This window comes from Biomphalaria glabrata, chromosome 5, assembly GCF_947242115.1.
Source record: "Biomphalaria glabrata chromosome 5, xgBioGlab47.1, whole genome shotgun sequence".
In the NCBI taxonomy this organism is placed as follows: domain Eukaryota; kingdom Metazoa; phylum Mollusca; class Gastropoda; family Planorbidae; genus Biomphalaria; species Biomphalaria glabrata.
Window position 1 is genome coordinate 10,801,786 of NC_074715.1, and position 19,845 is coordinate 10,821,630.

The following is a 19,845-nucleotide window of genomic DNA, read 5'->3' on the forward strand; positions in this document are numbered from 1 at the left end:
GTTGTAAATTTATCATCGCAAATACTTGTGACGCGGCAATGAGCGATTGGTCTCTGTAGCCCACAGGTTACGACGTTTCAGGTCTGTGTGCAGGCCTTCTATGATGATTGGTCTTAATACTGTTTTCTTCGTTCCCAGTATTTGCTTGTGCAGCTACACTTGAATGTTCTATAAACATTTGATAATAAAGGCGAACGATAAGGGAACATTTAGAGATTAACGTAACACAAAAAAATCACGTTTTTTTTTTACCAACCTTCACCCACTCTCCCCGATTGTAAAAAATCGTAACAAAATTCAACCCCCCTTAATATAGTAACATAACAAAATGCTTTAAATTTTACAAAAGATTTATTTATTAATAATGGCATATAGTAATTACAAATGTCATCATGGCATCTATAGAAATGAAGGGAAATGTATCGACTTCTATAAGCGCTACGATTCAGTTTTTGAAAACCCAAACTATCCCTTTCCAAACGTTTATTAAGTACTTTGATGAACCGATGGGGCACCACAGACGATCTGTTCACCGTCTTTCTCCATTCCCCTGCATCATAAGCTTAACACATGGATACTCAGTGTACCCAATTATCTTCTTTTTTTTTTTTTTTAGAAGGAACGTCTGTAATTTATAAGATTATAAGATTCATAACTTGCACTACTTGCATATATTATCATGCGTTAATCTATTTGTGGTTTGAGATCAACTGCTTTATGTTTGGTGATGAAAATGATGAAGGGTTGCTGAAATTGAAGGAGAGGAAAACGGATAATTACCAACAACTGAGCAAGTATTCGAGTGAGATGTTTTTTAAACCCTCATAGGGATGGGTGTTTAGCTAGTAAATGTACATATTTTCTAGCGTTTTTTCCCCCTAACCAAATCTTGTGATATCCCTTCCACCTCTCTCAGCCCCCCTCCCAACCTGCTGAAACAGAGAAGCTTTAATCTCTTGTCATCCGTTCCTATGTTATTAACAGCGGGATACATCTTCACGCTTGCCTGTGACCAGGCAGTAGAACACTAATAGAGTCTCTTTTCTTGGTTGTTTTAGAGAGAGAATACAAAAGGAAAGGAGTGGATTCTCTTTTGTATCACAGCTGACTTGATTCGGTAACAGTTATTTTGTTACATTGTAGCGCCTAACTGCCCCATCCTCCCCTTCCCCCCCCCCCCCCTTTCGTTTCGCCCCTCTAAACGCCATGAACAAAGCATAGCGACTTATTCAGGGTAGAACTCTTGCTTCAGTAGAGTTGGCTATCGTTGATATGATGAGGACAATGACGAGGTAGGAATAGGGCTAGGGGCGTCTTCTTTCGCTCTCTCGCTCTCTCTCTACATCTCTCTCTCCCTCCCTCTCTCTCTCTCTCCCTCCCTCTCTCTCCCTCTCTCTCTCGCTCTCTCTCTCTCTCTCTCTCCCTCTCTCTCTCTCCCTCTCTCTCTCTCCCTCTCTCTCTCCCCCTCTCTCTCTCTCTCCCTCTCTCTCTCTCTCTCTCTCTCTCTATCTCATATCAAATCGCAGTAAAACGATGCCATATTCTTCTTCTTCTGCTGCTTGTCTCTCTCTCTCTCTCTCTCTCTCTCTTTCTCTCTTTTTCTCTCTCTTTCTCATATCAAATCGCAGTAAAAGTATATAAAAAGCAGCGGCGTTATATTGGTTGCTAAGCCAATAATTCTGATTTTTTTTTGTTCCCGTTCATGTAAAATTTGTATTGCTCCCAATTTTATTACACACCTATGTGCAACTAATGAACAAATGGAAATAAGTCTGAAAACAACAAATAACAACAACAACAACAACAAAAAAGTATATAAAAAAAGAAAGCACTCCTTTCAGACCTTGCGATCTAAAGGTCATCTGTTTTTGTGGTCGACAGTATGTCATGTGACCAAATGCTTTTACTTTTCCTCACTAATGTCAAGTATCCATTAGAGCTGGTTAAACTCAAAGGCGCCCTAAAGTTCCCAAAATTAACAAGAGAAAAAAAATTATACCGTATCTCCAGAGATCACGCTTTTATTTTACGCCCCCCCCCCCCACTTTTCCCTCTTATAACAAATCGTAACAAAACTCAAATCCCCCTCCCGACCCTCGTAGAGTAACATACCATGAAAATTTGAATTTTACAAAAGACATATTTGTTAATCATCATTCTCGTAAGTTACATTTTTCACAATGGTATCTGTAGAAATAGTGGGAAATGTTTTCGACTTGAATCGGGCTTCAATGACGTATTCAAGATCCCCCCCTCCCCATAGAGTACATATCATCGGGCGGACGCGGAAAAACTCGTCGGAAAACACACTCGTAGAGCTCTATTCAATACCAATCTTCAGCACTTGATTCACTACTACGTATTCTATCTCACAGCCTACACCAGTGGTTCCCAAACTTTTTTCTCTCGTAGACCCCTTGCCTTGTTTTCTGGTTTTCGGTAGACCCCCTGTTTAACTTACACATTTTTTCAAATTCAACAACATTGTTTTACAACTAATTTCTATCTGTAGTGAGTTGAAAAGTGAAAAAGTAATTTAAAGCTACATATTAAATTATAGAGATCTATCTTTTTTTTTTTATTGATAAAGTTCAAATTGAAACCAATTAAAATAAAAATTAATATGTACTGCAGGAATCACCAAACAAACTGGAAATGTCTTTTTGCAGGTTTATCATCCGTTGCTACAGATGTGTTTCAAACAGGAATTTGTTGTTCAATGAAGTAGTGCTTCAAACATTAAATATTAATTATTTAATAAAGTTTTCGCAAAGAGCAGTTTCTGGCGTATTTCTTGATCTTTCAAGTGTTGCTCATATATTGAGTCCGCAAACATGTTATCACTATCAGGAAAAGGGGCGAAGCCAGTAAGCGTCAAGCATGAAGGGCTCATTAGCCTTGGCTGGCTACCCACTTAGCCGAAGTAAAACTGAATTCAAAACTCTCATGCCTTGCAACTAAATTCAAACATGGGAAAGGTTTTGTGGGTCAATCCTGAGTAAAAAAAAAAGAAAGGAGCCGGCAACTCTAATGCTGTTTGCAACACACGTCACTACACCCTGTCATAGCCTGTGACGCCGCTGATCCCAAACTGTATGTATGTCGTTTGCAAATAATAATAAGCTTTTAATTTTATAACTCATGCCACTGACGTGTCCTTGAACTGTAGTGTTGCTTAAAGCAGTTCTTTTAATACCAGGTGTAGGTTTGTGTGAAACAGTGTTTACAACTACAACGGCTGGTAAAATCAATGTTTTACCTTTAATGTTTTACGTGTTTTGTCATAAAAAAGTGAAGTTTCCCTTTCAGATCTTGTGATGGTGTTAAGATTATCTGTTTCTTTGGCCAACGGTTAACGAGCATGGTGTCATGTGGCCAGCACAACGACCAACCGCCTTTACTTTTCCTAACATAAGTCAGGTACCCATTAGAGTTGGGTGGGCTCAGGGGAGCCTTAAAAATCATGAAATTAAAAATTCACAGAGATTCGAATCCAGGAGCCCAGGTTCAGTAGCCAAGCGCCTATTTTGATATAAGTAAACAGATAGTGTAAGACACCCACAAACCATGATCTTCTCTATATGATGTCGAAGAGATTTTGTGGGTCTAAGTTTTTCTAATTTTTTTTGTCAGGGTGACATTGTCTCAGTTGATTCTCAAGCGTAATTAGTTTAATATCGCCATAAAAAGGCAATTGGCATGTTTGATAAGGAAGGAATGAACAATTTTAAATAATCAACGCTATACAGTTTACATTTCTTTTTGCTAAACATTACTTACATGTAGACACAATTAAGTTATTTAAATAATTATTGAAATTAAATACAACAATTTTTCGTTTGAATAGCAGGATAAATATTTAAAGGATTAACTTTTGCACACATTATATGTTAGTGTGAAGAATTAAATTAATAGGATGTAAATATTAAAGTCACAACGTGCTTAAATGAAATCTATTATCGTAGACCCCCGTGGACATCTCATAGACCCCCAATTTGTTTTTTCACTTTCGTAGACCCCTTGGAAGTCTTTGTAGACCCCTGGGGGTCTATATAGACCACTTTGGGAATCACTGGCCTACACTAACAGCCCGCCAACAGGCTTGGACGTTCAACGGTTGTTCTGCAGCGACTTCTGCAGACCTGACCTCATGTTGACCCTGCTAGCCATATTTTAACTAGGAATCTTCATACGTTCGGGAAAAAATGTCTTGTTGCTGTTTTATTTCTCTTTCTCTTTTTTTTTATTTGGGCCCACAGTGGGGTGGGGGGGGGGATGCGTCAAATACCCTAGCTACGCCACTGCTACTGACTTACTGACATATTACTAATTCTCCCACTTGCCATGGACGAAAAATACGAATATTTAATAAGTTACTATTTCTGTGTAAACCTATAACAACTAAACTCCTTTCACGATCAAAACCGTAGCGGTTCAATTTACCGAAAACGATTTTTTATTTGTAATTATATCCCAAACTTTCTAATTAGTCCGCCATATTTAAAAATTACAAATGTATACTTTCCTCAAGTTTTTGTTAGGTATTTCCACTGATTTCTCAGTCGGTAGAGTGCTAGACTCTACATCACAACTCTGGTTCAAATCTTTAATTTCACGATAATTGTTTTTTGTTTTTGCATAATTTAAAATTATCAATTCGATCTACAAGTTGAAACAATTTAAAACCTCGATCCTAAGATACGTTTTAACACTTGATTTGATGTAGGCTACATATACTAAACGGGGGTTGTCGAAATGCTGACAGTAGGTACGGCCAAAGTACTATGTGAGCATTTGCGGAGTGTAATAAGAAAAAAAAACAACGGGCGTAGCCGGTGGGTAATGCTATTTATTGATAAATATCAAGTTATGCCTTGAGTTAAAATGGATAATCCTTTCTGACTGATGAAAAATCAGAAAACTTACGAAAATGGATGAAAAACTGATTCAGGCACCCAGTTCTCTCCTGGTACACTTCAAAACATTCGAAAATTGTCGTTTCTTTTTTTAAACTGGATTGCTGCCTGGTCGAGTGGCATGCGCTCTGGGATGCCCTTTCGATGGTCCCGGCCTTGACCCGCTACCATTCCAGTCGTCCTGTGGCAGGTTTGGGGTAAAATTCCCCTTTCAGACTTTGCGATCTCTAGAGCAGATGATGTTAAGGTCATCTGTTTCTTTGGACTACGTTTAACGAGCAGGGCGCCATCTGGCCTGCAGAGCTTTCCCCAACTTATGTCAAGTACACATTAGAGTTGGGTGGATTCAAGGGCGCAAATTCGAAATTACCAGTCTTAAGTCTTAAGATTCGAACCAAGGATCCCAGGCTCGGAAACCAAGTGCTTAGCCACTCAACCACAGCGCCCCCAAGGCTTTAGGTAGATAGTAATAATCTTCAATTACAGAAGGAACAGCAGAAACATTTTAAAAGAAAATAAACTTCCCATCAAGCTGTAGCATTTGTTATTTAAAATTTTGAACGGAATAATATCAAATGTTAGTAAGTTTTTATAAACAATAGTAGGCATGGTAGGTGAAAGTTGGCTTTGAATTTGATAGCCACCGTAAGAATACATTCTATTTGTCGAGGAGCAATATCTGTGATGAATTTGATAGCTAAAAGTATGTAGACTGCATTATGAAAGTCCACACAACATGTCTGTTTTTCCATGCATTAACCGTACCGATATTTCTACATAGATTTTGGTTATTTCACTGAAAAAATAACTTGTTTTTCTAAAGGAAACCTCAGAATTTGCGCTATTCATAGGAATCCTTGGGCCTTAGGCCTCTTTTTTGGGCTATTCTTTTTATTATAAGTTCTCTTGTTTCACAAATATTTAAGAATAAAAAGCTACCATTAAACTTTGAAAAAATAACTATTGGAAGTTACACAAAATCGATTTGTCGTAATAAAGAACTTAGAATACGGAAATTTATAAGTAGCAGATTAGTATTATAATCTTGGTTTGAAAACAATCCCATATTAACAATTTTCCATAAAAATAACGTTGTTTCGCAGTCTCTGTGCTTTTATTGACATCCTAAAGAGGGAAAGTTGCTTGCCAAACGGCTTATACAAATCTAATTCTATAACCATCAATAGTTCCCCTTTAAGACCTAGCAGTCTATATTGGACAGATGATGTAAAGGTCATATGTTTCTGTGGTCAACGGTAAACGAGGGTGTCATATGGCCAGCACAAGGACCAACTGCCTTTACTTTTCCCCAACTCATGCCAGGTACCCATTAGAGCTGGGTGAACTCAGAGGCGCTCGAAGATCCCGAAATAAAAAAAAAAATCAAAGTCTTAATCGAGATTCGAACCCTGGACCTCCGGTTCGGATGTCAACCGCTTAACTGCTCAGCCACTCTATAAATATCTATAGTTTATAATAATTAGCCGTTCAATGAAAGACGTAATACTCTGACGCTTCAATAAGTGGCGCCGATATCTTGCACTCACATTATTTCATCGCTATTTTGTTTTATTACAAAGCTTATATCAACTCACTGTCTGTCTGTCTGTCCGACCAATAGTTTGTACACGTAATTTCTCCAACACTCAATCTCGTATCAAACTGAAATTTCGCAGAATTATTTCTTTTACCTGACAACACAGAATCAATAAAAAAAATTTTACCAATTAGTTTATAAGCTATTGTTCATAAATTACTTTGTTTTGTATCTCAAATAAGGGAAATATATAGTACTTGACTTAAGTGTGGTATATGCTGAATTAGTCCCCCTTATATTAGGCTGTCTATGAGGCTTAGTGAGCACAAACATGAAATAGAAACAATAGGTAACTATACTATCTTCTATGTTCATAGACTCTTTGCTAGCAGAGTGGTTACCGCGTTGGCTTGAGATGCTTGGGAAGGTTTTAGCCCACTAGTATGAATTCAGATCGTTTCCCTTTTTTTTTTTTTAAATACATTTAAAAAGCGATCACCAATATTTCCCGTTCTTTCTCCCCTCCCCCCCACCTTTCCAACGGGTGCAGACATATGATAGGATCATAGCGTATTGAGAACGCTAAAAGCATGCTAAACAAAAACAATTGGTAAAAAAATATTTCTAATCGCACAGATTTATTATTGTTATATTATTATTGTTATAGATCTATTATAAATTTAATTACACGACAAATCAAAATTAATTGATACACATTAATAATAATAAAAGCTTTTTTGTTTTTGTTTTTTAAGAATTTTGTTTTCTTTTGCTTGTTTATATTAAAGAGAGAGTCCGATTTTAAAGAAGTTTTGTAAGTTCCTGATTTTGAAGAAGTTTTGTAAGTTCCTGATTTTAAAACAATTTGGTAAATTCCAGATTTTAAGACAGTTTGGTAAATTCCTGATTTTAAAGCAGTTTGGTAAATTCCTGTTTATAAAGCAGTTTGGTAAATTCCTGATTTTAAAGCAGTTTGGTAAATTCCTGTTTTTAAAGCAGTTTGGTAAATTCTGCTGACAACGCAGGTAGAAGTAGAAACATCATGATGTTTTCAAACATTATTTAGAGCGACAAGCGTGCTGTAGAAAAAAAAAACAGCTTTTTGTTTGACCCAATTCATTAGCGCCAACAAAGCGAGACAAGGTATTCACACAGCCCAAGCCGATGTAATCTCTGGCACATTTTATGGAGTCTGCAGCTTAGTAGGGGACAATAAAAGTGCCTTCTCCGGATCACGTGACTTTATCCGTGAAGAAAGAAGACTGGCACTTAGTTGCAAGGTTGAGCTGGGAACTTCGCTACGTTAAGTTGGGTGTTTCGTTAAGGTTGATTTGGGTGTTTTTTTTCATTGTAGAGTTGGGTGTTTTGTTAAGTTGATTTGGGTGTTTTTTTCATTGTAGAGTTGGGTGTTTTGTTAAGTTGATTTGGGTGTTTTTTTCATTGTAGAGTTGGGTGTTTTGTTAAGTTGATTTGGGTGTTTTTTTTCATTGTAGAGTTGGGTGTTTTGTTAAGTTGATTTGAGTGTTTTTTCATTGTAGAGTTGGGTGTTTTGCCAAGGTGAGTCGGATGGTTTTGCTATATTGAATTGGGTTTTTTGCTAAGTTGATTTGAGTGTTTCTTTCAATATCTCAGTCGGTAGAGTGTTAGACTCTACATCACATGATCAGTAGTTCAAACCTCTAATCGCACGATGTTTTCATTATTTATTCAAGATACATTTTATAAATAATTTTTTTTAGCATAATTTAAAATAAGTAATTCGATCTACATAAAAGTTGAAACAGAATTTATAACCTCGATCCTAAGATAAGTTTTAACCCTTTCTCTCCTAACTGACGATAGGCCTACCAACGTTGATTTTACCCCATTAAATTAAATTAAATTTTGGTTTTATAAACTTTAATTGATGTTATATTAGCAGAGCATGAATTTTTAATATTATTATTATATACTTAATATATACTTAATATATATACTTAATATAACATTTCCTGATTACATAAAAAAGGTAGCCTATTTAAGTTTAATCATAACAGGCTAGTGAAACACAAATGAGTACAATGAATAATTCAATCGGAACGTCAAAAATAATTACGGAGAGAAAGAGTTAACAGTAGGATTCTTTCACCTTCACCTATCCCTAAGTCTGTCGAACCGTTGGGGCACCACCCATGATCTGTTGGCCGTCTTTCTACTGTCTTCCGTCATGATTAGAATCTCTTTCAACGACAGGCATTTTGTGATGCGGTCTTAGCATGTGGTATTTAGGTTCCTTTTTAGTTCCCCATTCAGACCTTGTGGTCTATAAGGCAGAGGATGTAAAGGTCATCTGTTTCTGTGGCCTACGGCTAACGAGGGTGTCATGGGGCCAGCACAGCGACCAACCGCCTTTACTTTTCTCCAACTAATGTCAAGCATTAAAGCTGGGTGGACTCAGAGGCACCCTAAAGATCCCGAAATTAAACATCCCAGTCTTCACCAGGATTTGAACCTGTTATCCCCGATCAGAAGCCAAGCGCTGCACCACTCAGCCACCGCGCCTCCTGGGATCGTTAACACCAAAAAAAAAATAAAAAATTAATCAGCGCCGGTTCTAATTATTCGGATTGTGTAGAACATTATTGATTGACTCATTTACGGATACTCATTAAATAAACATTCTTGTCTTCTTAGTTCATAATTTTTCCAGACATTTTTCAATCATTCGATTTAATGCGCGAATATAAATAAATAAATACATAAATACATAAATAAATAAATAAATAAATAAATAAATAAATAAATAAATTAATTAATAAATATAGCTTTTATATAGCGCTACTTTCATACTTTCAAACAGATAGATCCGGAGCGCCTATATCTTGGCCAGCCTGTATTATATACTAAATTTCAGCTTGATATAAATTATTGATTTGCTTGATTTGTGCATGTTAAACCCTTTTCAAGTATATACTACCTTTTGACTACGAACAAAAGTGTATACTTATAGTAGCCCTTGTTATTTAAAAGAAGAGTGATCCTTAAAGGATTACGGGCATGATATGGCCTAAATTGTGCCGATGTGCCTAAACTCAAAACTCAAAAACTCAGACTCGAAAAAAAAAGGTGATACAGTATTAAGGAACATCTTTTTTTTTTTTCATTGCGCAAATGTCAAGTAAGAGTCTATTATGTCTGTCCCATCTTAAGGATAAAGATTTTTTTTTATCTGCCAATCTTTCCGACCGCTTCGACATGTGAAATTTATGGACACGGAAGCGAAAGCTCTGACATGATTGAAACATCTATCAATTAAATCATGATTTTAAAAGGGGAAATAAAAAATTCTTTTAACAAAAAAAAAATCTTCTCGCGCTTGAAATATTTCAATAACAAAATCGGAATATGAAGCCTGAATGAATGAAGACCATTCCGCATGAGTCTCTGATACGGCACGACGCTGGTGTAACTCGGAAAGCGGATGCCAGAGATACAACATGGCCGAGCCTTCATTAGGGTCAACACAGTGTCATTCTGAGACAGGTGATCGCCCCCCCCCCTTTTCTTTTTCCCACTCTCCTATCTTTGTAGTCTCTCGGCGAGATTCAGGTCCGATAATCCGGCAGTGAAATATTGTGCAGCAACATTGTATTAATTGGTCTGTCAGTGGAGAGACTGCGAGCACGTTCTACACACAATTAGTTGCTCATTTGTCTCCCCCTCCCCCATTTCCCGCCCTTTTTGTACAATTTCTGGGGGGGGGGGGGAGGAAGCTATCAGAAGATGGGAATATCTGATATGTCTCATGTACTTCAAGCGCTCAGAATTATTTATCATGAATACATAACTATTTTACTCAGATCTGTCTTTGAATATTTTAGGAACTGTTTTTGGTGTTTGTTTTTTTGTTAATTTGTTTTGTTTTTCTAAAAAGAAGTTTCGAGACTCACGTAGTGAAAGAAAGAAACTTGCATGTTATTACGTGTAGTAGTCTGTGCGTGTGTGTGTCTGTATTTGTGTGTCTATATGTCAGTGTGTGTGTATATTTGTGTGTGTGTGTGTGTGTGTGTGTGTGTTTCGCAGATACATTTTCAAGAATTTGCTCTAGCTTAGGGAATCGATTATTTTATCTTGTCGTAAAACACTAAGTCTACGTGTGTGTGTGTGTGTGTGTGTGTTTAAATGTGCGTGTGTGTATAAGGGATCTATGTGTGTGTGTTTCAATGTGCGTGTGTGTATAAGGGATCTATGTGTGTGTGTGTGTGTGTGTGTTTTAGATGTACGTGTGTGTATAGGGGACCTGTGTGTGTGTATGTGTGTGTTTAGATAGGCCCCTATATGTTTACAAGAGCTTTGTTAGCTTTTATTTCCTTTCAAATTAAACCCTACTAGTTATAGTGAAATAATTAGAGTGGACTGGTTAGAGTGGACTGGTTAGAGTGAACTGGTTATAGTGAACTAGTTAGAGTGTTTTGGTGAACCTAATCAGCTGACATCTATCAGAAAACTCAACACACTGACATGAATAACCGTGGGATTGTGTGTGTGTTTGTGTGAGTGTATGTTGTTTTTTGTTTTGACATTGTGACTAGTGTACTTGCTAAATAGGTCAGTCAATACATGTAACCAGTTGAAAGGTTAAGCTCTGACTGTGAACCAAAGATTCGATTTCGATCATACGTAGATAGAATTCTGCTGGAAGCTGTAATATTTGACCAAACACTGACCTGCTACGCCCTAATCCATGGACAATGCAGACCATTGTCTCGTTGCCGCGTCACAGGTCTGTACGATGTGGCAACGAGCTATTGGTCTCCAGTTATTGGCCCACAGGTTGCGACATCACAGGTCAGTGTTGAGGCCTACTATGAGGATTGATTTCCATACGATTCCTCCCTAATTTGTATGTTCATAGGCTGGCTTGGTCACTCGGCCAGTTCAAAGGTCACATCGGTACGAGCGTGTTTGTGATTTAATGTGTTTCACACCAGATTGCATCCTTTGATGTACTTCTTCTTTAGCGGTGCCAATGCGTTTTTGAAATAAAAAAGCTGAAAAGAGCAGAAAACTAAAACTTAGCCCAGATATTTGCAAGAAATCCAAAATAAATTGTAATCGAATTAGAAAACCAAAATTACCAAGATCTAGTGGAATATACCCAACGTAGGAATCACTGCTTACAGTGCCTCTATGTGATCATATCAACATATAATTTCTACCAGTTACAAAGAGAGCTTAGAAAGTCTTAGCTTAGTTAAAATGTTTTCAATTATATGATATTAATTCAATGAATGTTATTTTTTAAATATTTATATTTTGTCTTGCTGTTTCCTCAGTGACTGCTAAAAGAGCCAGGCGTGATACAGATCACGAGGAACTTCGCAGTTCAGCTACGTCATCACCCGAGCGTGGAGCCGATTCGCCGAGGAGTGTTTCGGTTAAAGATCATGATTCACCCCAGACTCGCTCCCCGACTCCTCAGGGAGGAGAATATTCTCCAAAGTACATCCGTGAGTCCAGTTTCACCTACCGGACGCCCCCGTCGATGGCCAACGACCACAGACTGACCCCTCCCGCTGCTACAAAGCCGGAGCTGTTTAGCCCAGCGTTAGCGCTGGAAGAGGCGATGCTGGGCTCGCGGGACACCGGAAGCAAGAGATCTTCACTTGACATGCTGTGTCGGGTATTCCCGCACATGAAGAGAGGAGTCTTGCAGCTTATTCTTCAAGGCTGCAACAATGATATGGTCCAGGCGATCGAGCAGGTCCTCAATAACCCCAACACTTTGCTTGGAAGCGAGGCTCAGCCTTCGAACTCCGGAACCACACCGCACGCACCTCTTAGCGGCATCGGCATGGGCGTCGCTCTGAACGCGCTTGCGGCGGGACAGGTGGGTTTGACCAGCAACGGATTCTTTCCACAGACATACCTTCCCCCTTCGCTAGGATCGTCCAGCTTCAAGTCAGCCTTCTCCCCCATCAGCACGCCGCCCACGGCGCACCTCAACTCGGTGAGATACACTTACGGCGCCGCCCCTGTCTCGCGGGCCAGCAACATGGCGTCGGCGGCGGCTCTTGCGTTGCCTTACCCTCCTCTTCTGCCCAGTTTTACCCTCAGCTCCACTTACGGCTACGGGGCGCTGAGCGGGGCGAACAAAGCTCTGCACTACGCCATCGGGTGTTCCTGCTGCCCTTCCAAGTCGTACTCGAGTCAAGGAGGTGAGAAAACTGCTGGCTGCATCGGCGACTAGAACAAGCTGCCAACTCTTCTATTTCTTCCCTTAACCTGTAACATTAACGCAACAAGGTCAAGCTGCGAAATTCCTAGATAAGAACAAGGTCAAAAGACTTAACTTCCGCTTGGCCAGTTAAAAAAGTGGAAACAATACTGAGTTAATAACGACTCAAAAGAAACAAAAATATACCAAAGAGAGATTCTGAAAAGTTCTGTTCCACAGATGTTCCTGACACTTCATTAACACATAAATCACTGTGCTTTAAGAGAACTATCTTTATTTCAAAAACTTGACGCTTGAATTAGCGTAGACCCAACCCGTCTCGAAGTAGAGAGGTCTATCTACCGTTTGTCTGTCTTTGTCCGAATGAATTCAGCAAGCTATGGACAACGTGGTGACGCTGTGTGACCTGACTGTGTGTTCTGATAAAGATTTGTTTGAACCACGAAACTCTGACTTGACATCTGGTTATATTCTGGTGTGGCATTTCTCAATAACTTAACAGTAAGCGTTAATACACTTGCTTACGTTCACAAAAGAGCTAACGGAGTCATTGCATAAAATATTAATCTCTAAGACTTTGTAAAATATTTGTAAAATGTTTTACATGTTCCGGATGTTCCTTCAGCGTTGAAGATAATTTACTTCCTAGTCCAAACATCCGGAATGACGATGGGGGAATAGGAGTGGGCAGGGTCTGAACCCAGGATCATTCATAAAGCCTAACGACAGTCCAGCGCGCAAACCGCAAGACCAAGTAGCCATCGTTTGAGTTCTTTTGATTCAAAGCAGGACACAGAACTTTACATGGCTACACAGACCCAGCTGTGACCTACATATTTTGCCACATCATTCACAGATAAAACCGTTTTCCATCCGAGGATTGATTTACGTTTTACTTTCTTTGAGATATAGATGACGTCAGTTTACTGTCAGGATGTGCTCTTATTTTTTAAAAATTACTTTATTGTGTTTATAATATAAGACATCATCCCATTTGTACTTTTGAATATCTTATTTTCTTATATATAGATAATTTGATGTTACCTTTAGTGTATTTATGTTTTAAATCAAAACTAATTAATTAGATACAAAATGAATGTATTAAAATAAAAGCCATGAAAATAAATTTTGACTGTAACATTAGACACCTTAAACACAGAGGCATACCAATGAAGGGACATCTGTAATCCTGCCTCTATGAATTGTTCAAAACATAGATACTCTAAATGTATTAATTTATTATCGCCAAATGAATCTGCGTTGGCAGAGGCGAAGCTATGGTGGGAGGAGGAAGGGGAGAATTTTAAAAATTCCCCCGGCCCCCACTTAAGGTGGACCCCAAATGTTTTTTTACATTAAATATTACGCAAAATGCAGGGCCCCCAAAGAGGTCAAGCTCACCGGCCCCCCCCCCCCCCCCCCGTATGATGACACATTCCTAGCTACGCCACTTTGAGTTGGTTTAGTTTTGAATGACTCAAGAAATCGATGATTTAATCCAATGGTTCCGCATGCTTAGTTTCAATAGATCTTTCAAGTCTTTTTTTTTTGTGTGTCTTTGTTTTTAATTAAGTAGCAGTATAAGTATGTACTTCTTTCTGTGTTTTCGAAAGATTTAAGTCAAAATAAAACAACAAAAAATCCATCAATCTACCTTGTTTTTGATGGTTGCTGATCATTCACATTTTCCAGAGTCTGTGTTTTAATATTGTCTCGAAGGCAGGCGTGTGTTTGTGTCTCTGAGTTATGGTGTGAATATTTGTCATAGTATATATTTTGAGAATGTATGTCGTGTTAGTTGTTTTTTTTTTTTTTTTTTTGGGTGGTATATAGAGTGATGAAACAATGAGATGGTCTGTCATAATTTATGTTAAGAAGTCACGTGGTTGTTTGGTGAGAAGCAGGGGTGTGGGAAAGTACCTACGTGTTTAGAAGTGAGTTCTTTTTTTAAATATCAATTCATTTTGTTACTACTAGATCTATTTCTCATCTAAAGTTGAATCTGTACATATAGGTTGGCCCTGTGGCTGAATAGTAAAACGCTCGGATTTTGAACCGATGGTTCCGGGTTAGAATCCTGGTGAAGACTTTTGAATGTCGCGATGTTTGGGCGCCTCTAAGTCCACCCAGCTCTAATTGGTACCTGACATGAGTTGGGGAAAAGTAAAGGTGGTTGGTCGTTGTGCTGGCCACATACATCCTCGTTAACCGTGGGCGACAGATATAGAAATAGATCTGCCTTATGTCATGGATTGCAAGGTCTGAAATGGATACTTTACTTTTTAATAAAGTTTTGAGAAGTTTATTTAAAGTCGCTTCCTTACAAATATAATACGCTTACATCGGTTTAGTTGTACAAACCGTTCTGGACTAATATAACAAATAAATTATAGCTTTCATATAGCGCTACTTTCATGCTTATAACGCTACTTTCATGCTCAGCGCTACGGTCCAATATCATTTGTGAACCTGTTGGTGGAGGGGGTATCTGGGAGAAGGTTTTTCTGTGCTGCCTTCAGGCGCTCAGTAAGCACAACTCTGCTCGAGTCGGGTGTCGAACCTCGAGCCCTTCTCATAGGTAGCCAACCAAGCCAAGTTCAAGCGTACTTAGCCTCTCGACCACGGTTCCCACAAATGACTATAAATGAACGACTGACCGTTAACATTCTGTATGTGCGTGTGTGTGTGTTTGTATAAGTATGTTTTTATGTTTAACACTAAGTGTTCGTATGTATCTGTGTGTGCGTGTGTTTGGGGTCCACTGTTCTAGATCTAATAGTACATTAAATGAAGTTATCTTGTCTTCTAATTGACAGATGTTCATTCAAACAGAAGAGAATTAAGTCCTACCAGTATCCATGTGTTGACCTGGTCGTGTATGTTAAAGTCAAACAAATCATTACGGTCAATTAAAAGAAATTGTTACAACTCATACAAGAAAATAAAACTAAAATGCTATTTAACCTTAGGATATTATGGTTCGAAACTTGGTGAAGACTGGGATTTTCAATTTTGGCATCTTCGGGCGTCTGAGTCTACCCGGCTCTGATGGGTACCTGACATTAGTTGGGGAAAAGTAAAGGCGGATGGTCGTTGTGCTGGCCACACTACACCCTTGTTAACCGTAGACCACAGAAACAGATGACCTTTACATCAACTGTCCTATAAAACACAAGGTCTGAAAAAGGAACTTTTTACTTTAGGACTTTATTAGAATAATGCATCGTCTGTTTGGGATCCCTCAATTCAATAAAACAAAGAGAAACTAGAACAGAACGAAATTGAGCAGTGAGATTTTTAACAAAAGAATATTTTCATGTGATTAAAGTAACACAACTAGCAAAATCACTAATTTTAGAGACACTTCAGGACAGCAGGATAAGAATGAAAGTAGCAATAATATTTAAAACACTGAACCATAAATTACAACTACAAATACAAAAGCCAATAAAATAGCTGCTGAGAAAGAATCCTGGTTGAGCGAATGTATAGCTCTGCTAGACTTAATCTAATCAATTAAAATTCCAATGATAGATCTAGACTTAAAAAGATGATGCGCAGAATTATTATTTAGTTTATGAAACTCTGGAATCAATAATGCCTTACAATTGAAAATTCCCGAATGCGAAAGTCCTTTCAAGAACGCGCTGGTTCATTCAAAACCGATGTTGGATCTAGATTTAGTTCTCTAGCCAAATTTAATTTTTTAAATTTATTTTTTTTACTTTGAAATATTATTACAGTCAAACTAGAGTTTCCCAAGTTTGGACAACGAGCTAGAAATTATTTTCTCAGCAATATACATCAACTGCTAAATGTCTAGGAAAATCGTTAGAGCCGTTTCTGATGCCCGTTTTCAGGTTTCGCCTACCCAGGCTCCACTTTGAAGTGCTGACTTGAACAGAGGTATTGTAAAAAGATGATATTGCTTAATACGGAATCTATTTTTGTGTATTCCTTCTATAATTTTACACTAGCTTCGTAGTTTAAAGGTAGTAAAAAGGAAACGAGGTCGAAGGCAGAAATTTAACAAAGAAAAACATTAAAAAACATTTTTCAGAAAGATTATACCTCCATTATTAACATTAGAATAGAATACAAAGATGAAGAAAATTTTTTAACTATTTCTTTGATCAATTTGGATATCGAACCTTGACAACGTCAGCTGCTAAAACTTTTTTCGATTCGGCCATTGTTTGTTGGTATGTTTATTATATGGACATCTAGATCTAACACTAGACTGATTTAGAACTCTTAAGATCTAGTCTAGAACTACTTCTAGATCTATAATCTAGATGTAATCTATATTAGATTTACGTCAAAAACATATAATCAACGCTTATAAACTTCAATAAAATTGAAGCTACTTTAAATATATTCATTTATGGCATAATTACGGTAATACGGCTGAATACGCCATGTTGGCTCTAGATCTAGATATAAGTCTCCAGCCAAATTTACATTTATTTATTTTAGTACTTTAAAAAATTAACGGTCAAACTAGAGTTTTCCCTGTATGGCCATCGAGCTGCTAATTCTTTTCTCAGCGATATACATCAACTGTTAATTTTAGAAAATTTTCTAGAGAAAAATCGTTAGATGCGGTTTTGTGATCAGCTGTCTATGTTTCTGGATCCATGTTTGTGAAGGCTCCATGAAGTTCTTACTTGAATAGATGTATTGTAAAAATGAATAATTTAGTACATGGTGAAATTTAGCATATGGGTGGCCACAGGGCCGTCGGCCTTAGGCATAGGAAAACTTGCCAGCCTAGGGCCCTCGGTTGGTGAGCCTCGCATAGAACTCTAAACAGTTTCTTTTAGAAGAAATAGCAAAACCAGTGCCCAATGTTATTGTTAGAGTACTTTAGTTTTAAATAAATTGTGTAATATTATTCTTTTGTGTAATTTTATATATATATATCTATTTCATTTGAAAGCTACTTCATTCACTTCGCATAGCGCCTCCAATTACCAACAAAAAAGGGTCCCCGATTTGTCTGCTTGCGATTTTTATTTGTGGGCTAACTTAAAAGGTAAAGTGTACGGTAACAACCCGCACACAATTGAAGAATTAACAAGCAAAATATTTTTTTAAACTCTTTAAAAAAAAATCCCATCTAAGGGGAAGAACTGAACACTTAAGACAATGTCTCTCAATAATGTATAAGTTATTTCTCTTATTCAATTTCAAACAAAATAATTAATTACCAATAATAACAGTAATTTATTGACTAATTAGTTAATAGTTAAATTGATTTATGTTTTGTGAAGTGAAAAAATTTACTAAAGCTTCAGCTTGATCCGAGAATGAGACTGTGAGAGAGATAAAGTGTGAAGAGTAGAGGATTCATTTCCATTGTTGGTATCAAACAAGATGGATCTAATAAATTACCAGTAATTAATGGACTTAATAGTTTTTTGTTTTTTTATTAATTCATGCATTATCTATTCAAATAAATACTTGTGCAAAGTTTCAACTTGATCCGAGAATTTGTGTGGGAGAAATAACGTGTTCAAACTTTTCACCAGACAGACACACAGAGTGAGCTTACATACGCTTTGTTAAAATGAACATTCGCAATAAAGTGGCTAATTTTGGTATAGAGGTTCATGGTCCATACTCTCCCAAACCTCTTGTAAACTATGAAATGCTTAGTATGTTGATATTAATAATATTCTTTTTTTTTTTAAGAAACTTTTTAAAATAATTTTTTTTTTAAATTAATAAAAAAAAAATTTAAAAAAAATTAATATAATAAAATTTAAATACAAATTATAATATATTAAAATTTGATGTGTGTATTTTTACTCCTGTAATTATAACAGGTCTCTTTTAACTTTACCACATTGTGTTGTTGGATGGTCGTTGACTTGTAGCACCAGATTGCTAGTACAACCCGGGATGATTCCCTAGTCGTACCACGACTGAATGGGACTGATACATAAATAAAAGTAGCTAACTGCTCTAAGGGCGACAACCTAATCATGGACCGTATGAGTACCAGGAAACGACGTTTGGGAGCCATTTCCTATAAGAATATAATCTCCCAGTCAATAGAGTATCTTGTGCTATGTTTTTTAATGGCTCTATAAAACGTCAGCTCAGAACGAGGCTAAATTTTAAGCAGACGAGACGCCCGGTGAACTTAATACTATATTAGTTGTATCCAGTTTTATTGAACACTGCAGGGGAGATCCTTGTGTCACTGTGCCATCACGCGCGACTGTCAACGTACATATGTCATACAAGACAATGCGGCAGTGCCCTGGTGTTATTCTAGACCTATCTGGCGAAAGTAAAACGTGGCAGTGGAGTCGTGGATCTACTTTTAGTAATCTACATCTAACAATGGGCCGATAGGATTGTTAACACAAAGTTTTTTACTCGCGACGGGAAACATTCCAAGTAGGTCAGAGGTCAGAGGGCGCTTTGAAATTTTTGACTATCTCATGATGGTTTTGTACGTTGAACAATACATTCTTTTGAAGATGGTGTTGTAAGTTGTACAATATGATTCTTTTGAAGATGGTGTTGTAAGTTGTACAATATGATTCTTTTGAAGATGGTGTTGTAAGTTGTACAATATGATTCTTTTGAAGATGGTGTTGTAAGTTGTACAATATGATTCTTTTGAAGATGGTGTTGTAAGTTGTACAATACATTTTTTTTTACAATATACTCAACCTAAACCAGAGCGTTCAAGTACCGTTCAAGGGAGTTCTTCTGAATCCATATCGTCCATCAGTTAATTTTTTTATTTTTTTTTTGGGCGATAGTTATAAGTACACATTTTGATTTTAAAAAAGTAAAGTTCACGATTTTAGACCTTGTGATTTATGGGGCAGATGATATAAAGGTGATCTGTTTCTGTGGCCTACGGTTAACGAGGGTGTCATGTGGCCAGCACAACGACCAACCGCCTTTACATTTTCCAGGCACCCATTAGGGGCTGGGTGGACTCCGAGACGCCCTAAAAATTAATCCCGAAATTTTAAAAAATCTCAGTCTGCACCAGGATTTGAACCCTGGATCCCTCGGTACATAAGCCAAGTGCTTTACCACTCAGCCACCGTGCCTCCTGTGGTCCTTTTAGAGCATCTCAATTCCATTGCAAGGATCCTATTCGCTATTTCTTCAGTTAGCGTCTAAAACACCAACAATCAAGCGCCGGA

The 19,845-nt window shown here is 37.6% G+C and overlaps 1 protein-coding gene across 1 annotated transcript; it reads left to right on the top strand.

The window, feature by feature from the left end:
* Positions 1–11,183: 11,183 nt before the first annotated feature.
* On the top strand, positions 11,184–12,682 carry LOC129926218 (doublesex- and mab-3-related transcription factor A2-like). The gene is made up of 2 exons (XM_056028757.1): positions 11,184–11,280; positions 11,769–12,682. Exons 1-2 carry the CDS (start codon positions 11,184–11,186, stop codon positions 12,680–12,682), a joined length of 1,011 nt encoding a protein of 336 aa, XP_055884732.1.
* The last annotated feature ends 7,163 nt before the right edge of the window (positions 12,683–19,845 follow it).

Excerpts from the sequence above, each read along its gene's own strand:
- LOC129926218 (XM_056028757.1), top strand. The coding sequence starts at position 11,184 with ATGCAGACCATTGTCTCGTTGCCGCGTCACAGGTCTGTACGATGTGGC. Across the intron at positions 11,281-11,768 it reads CACAGGTTGCGACATCACAG|TGACTGCTAAAAGAGCCAGG; the intron begins GTCAGTGTTGAG and ends CTGTTTCCTCAG.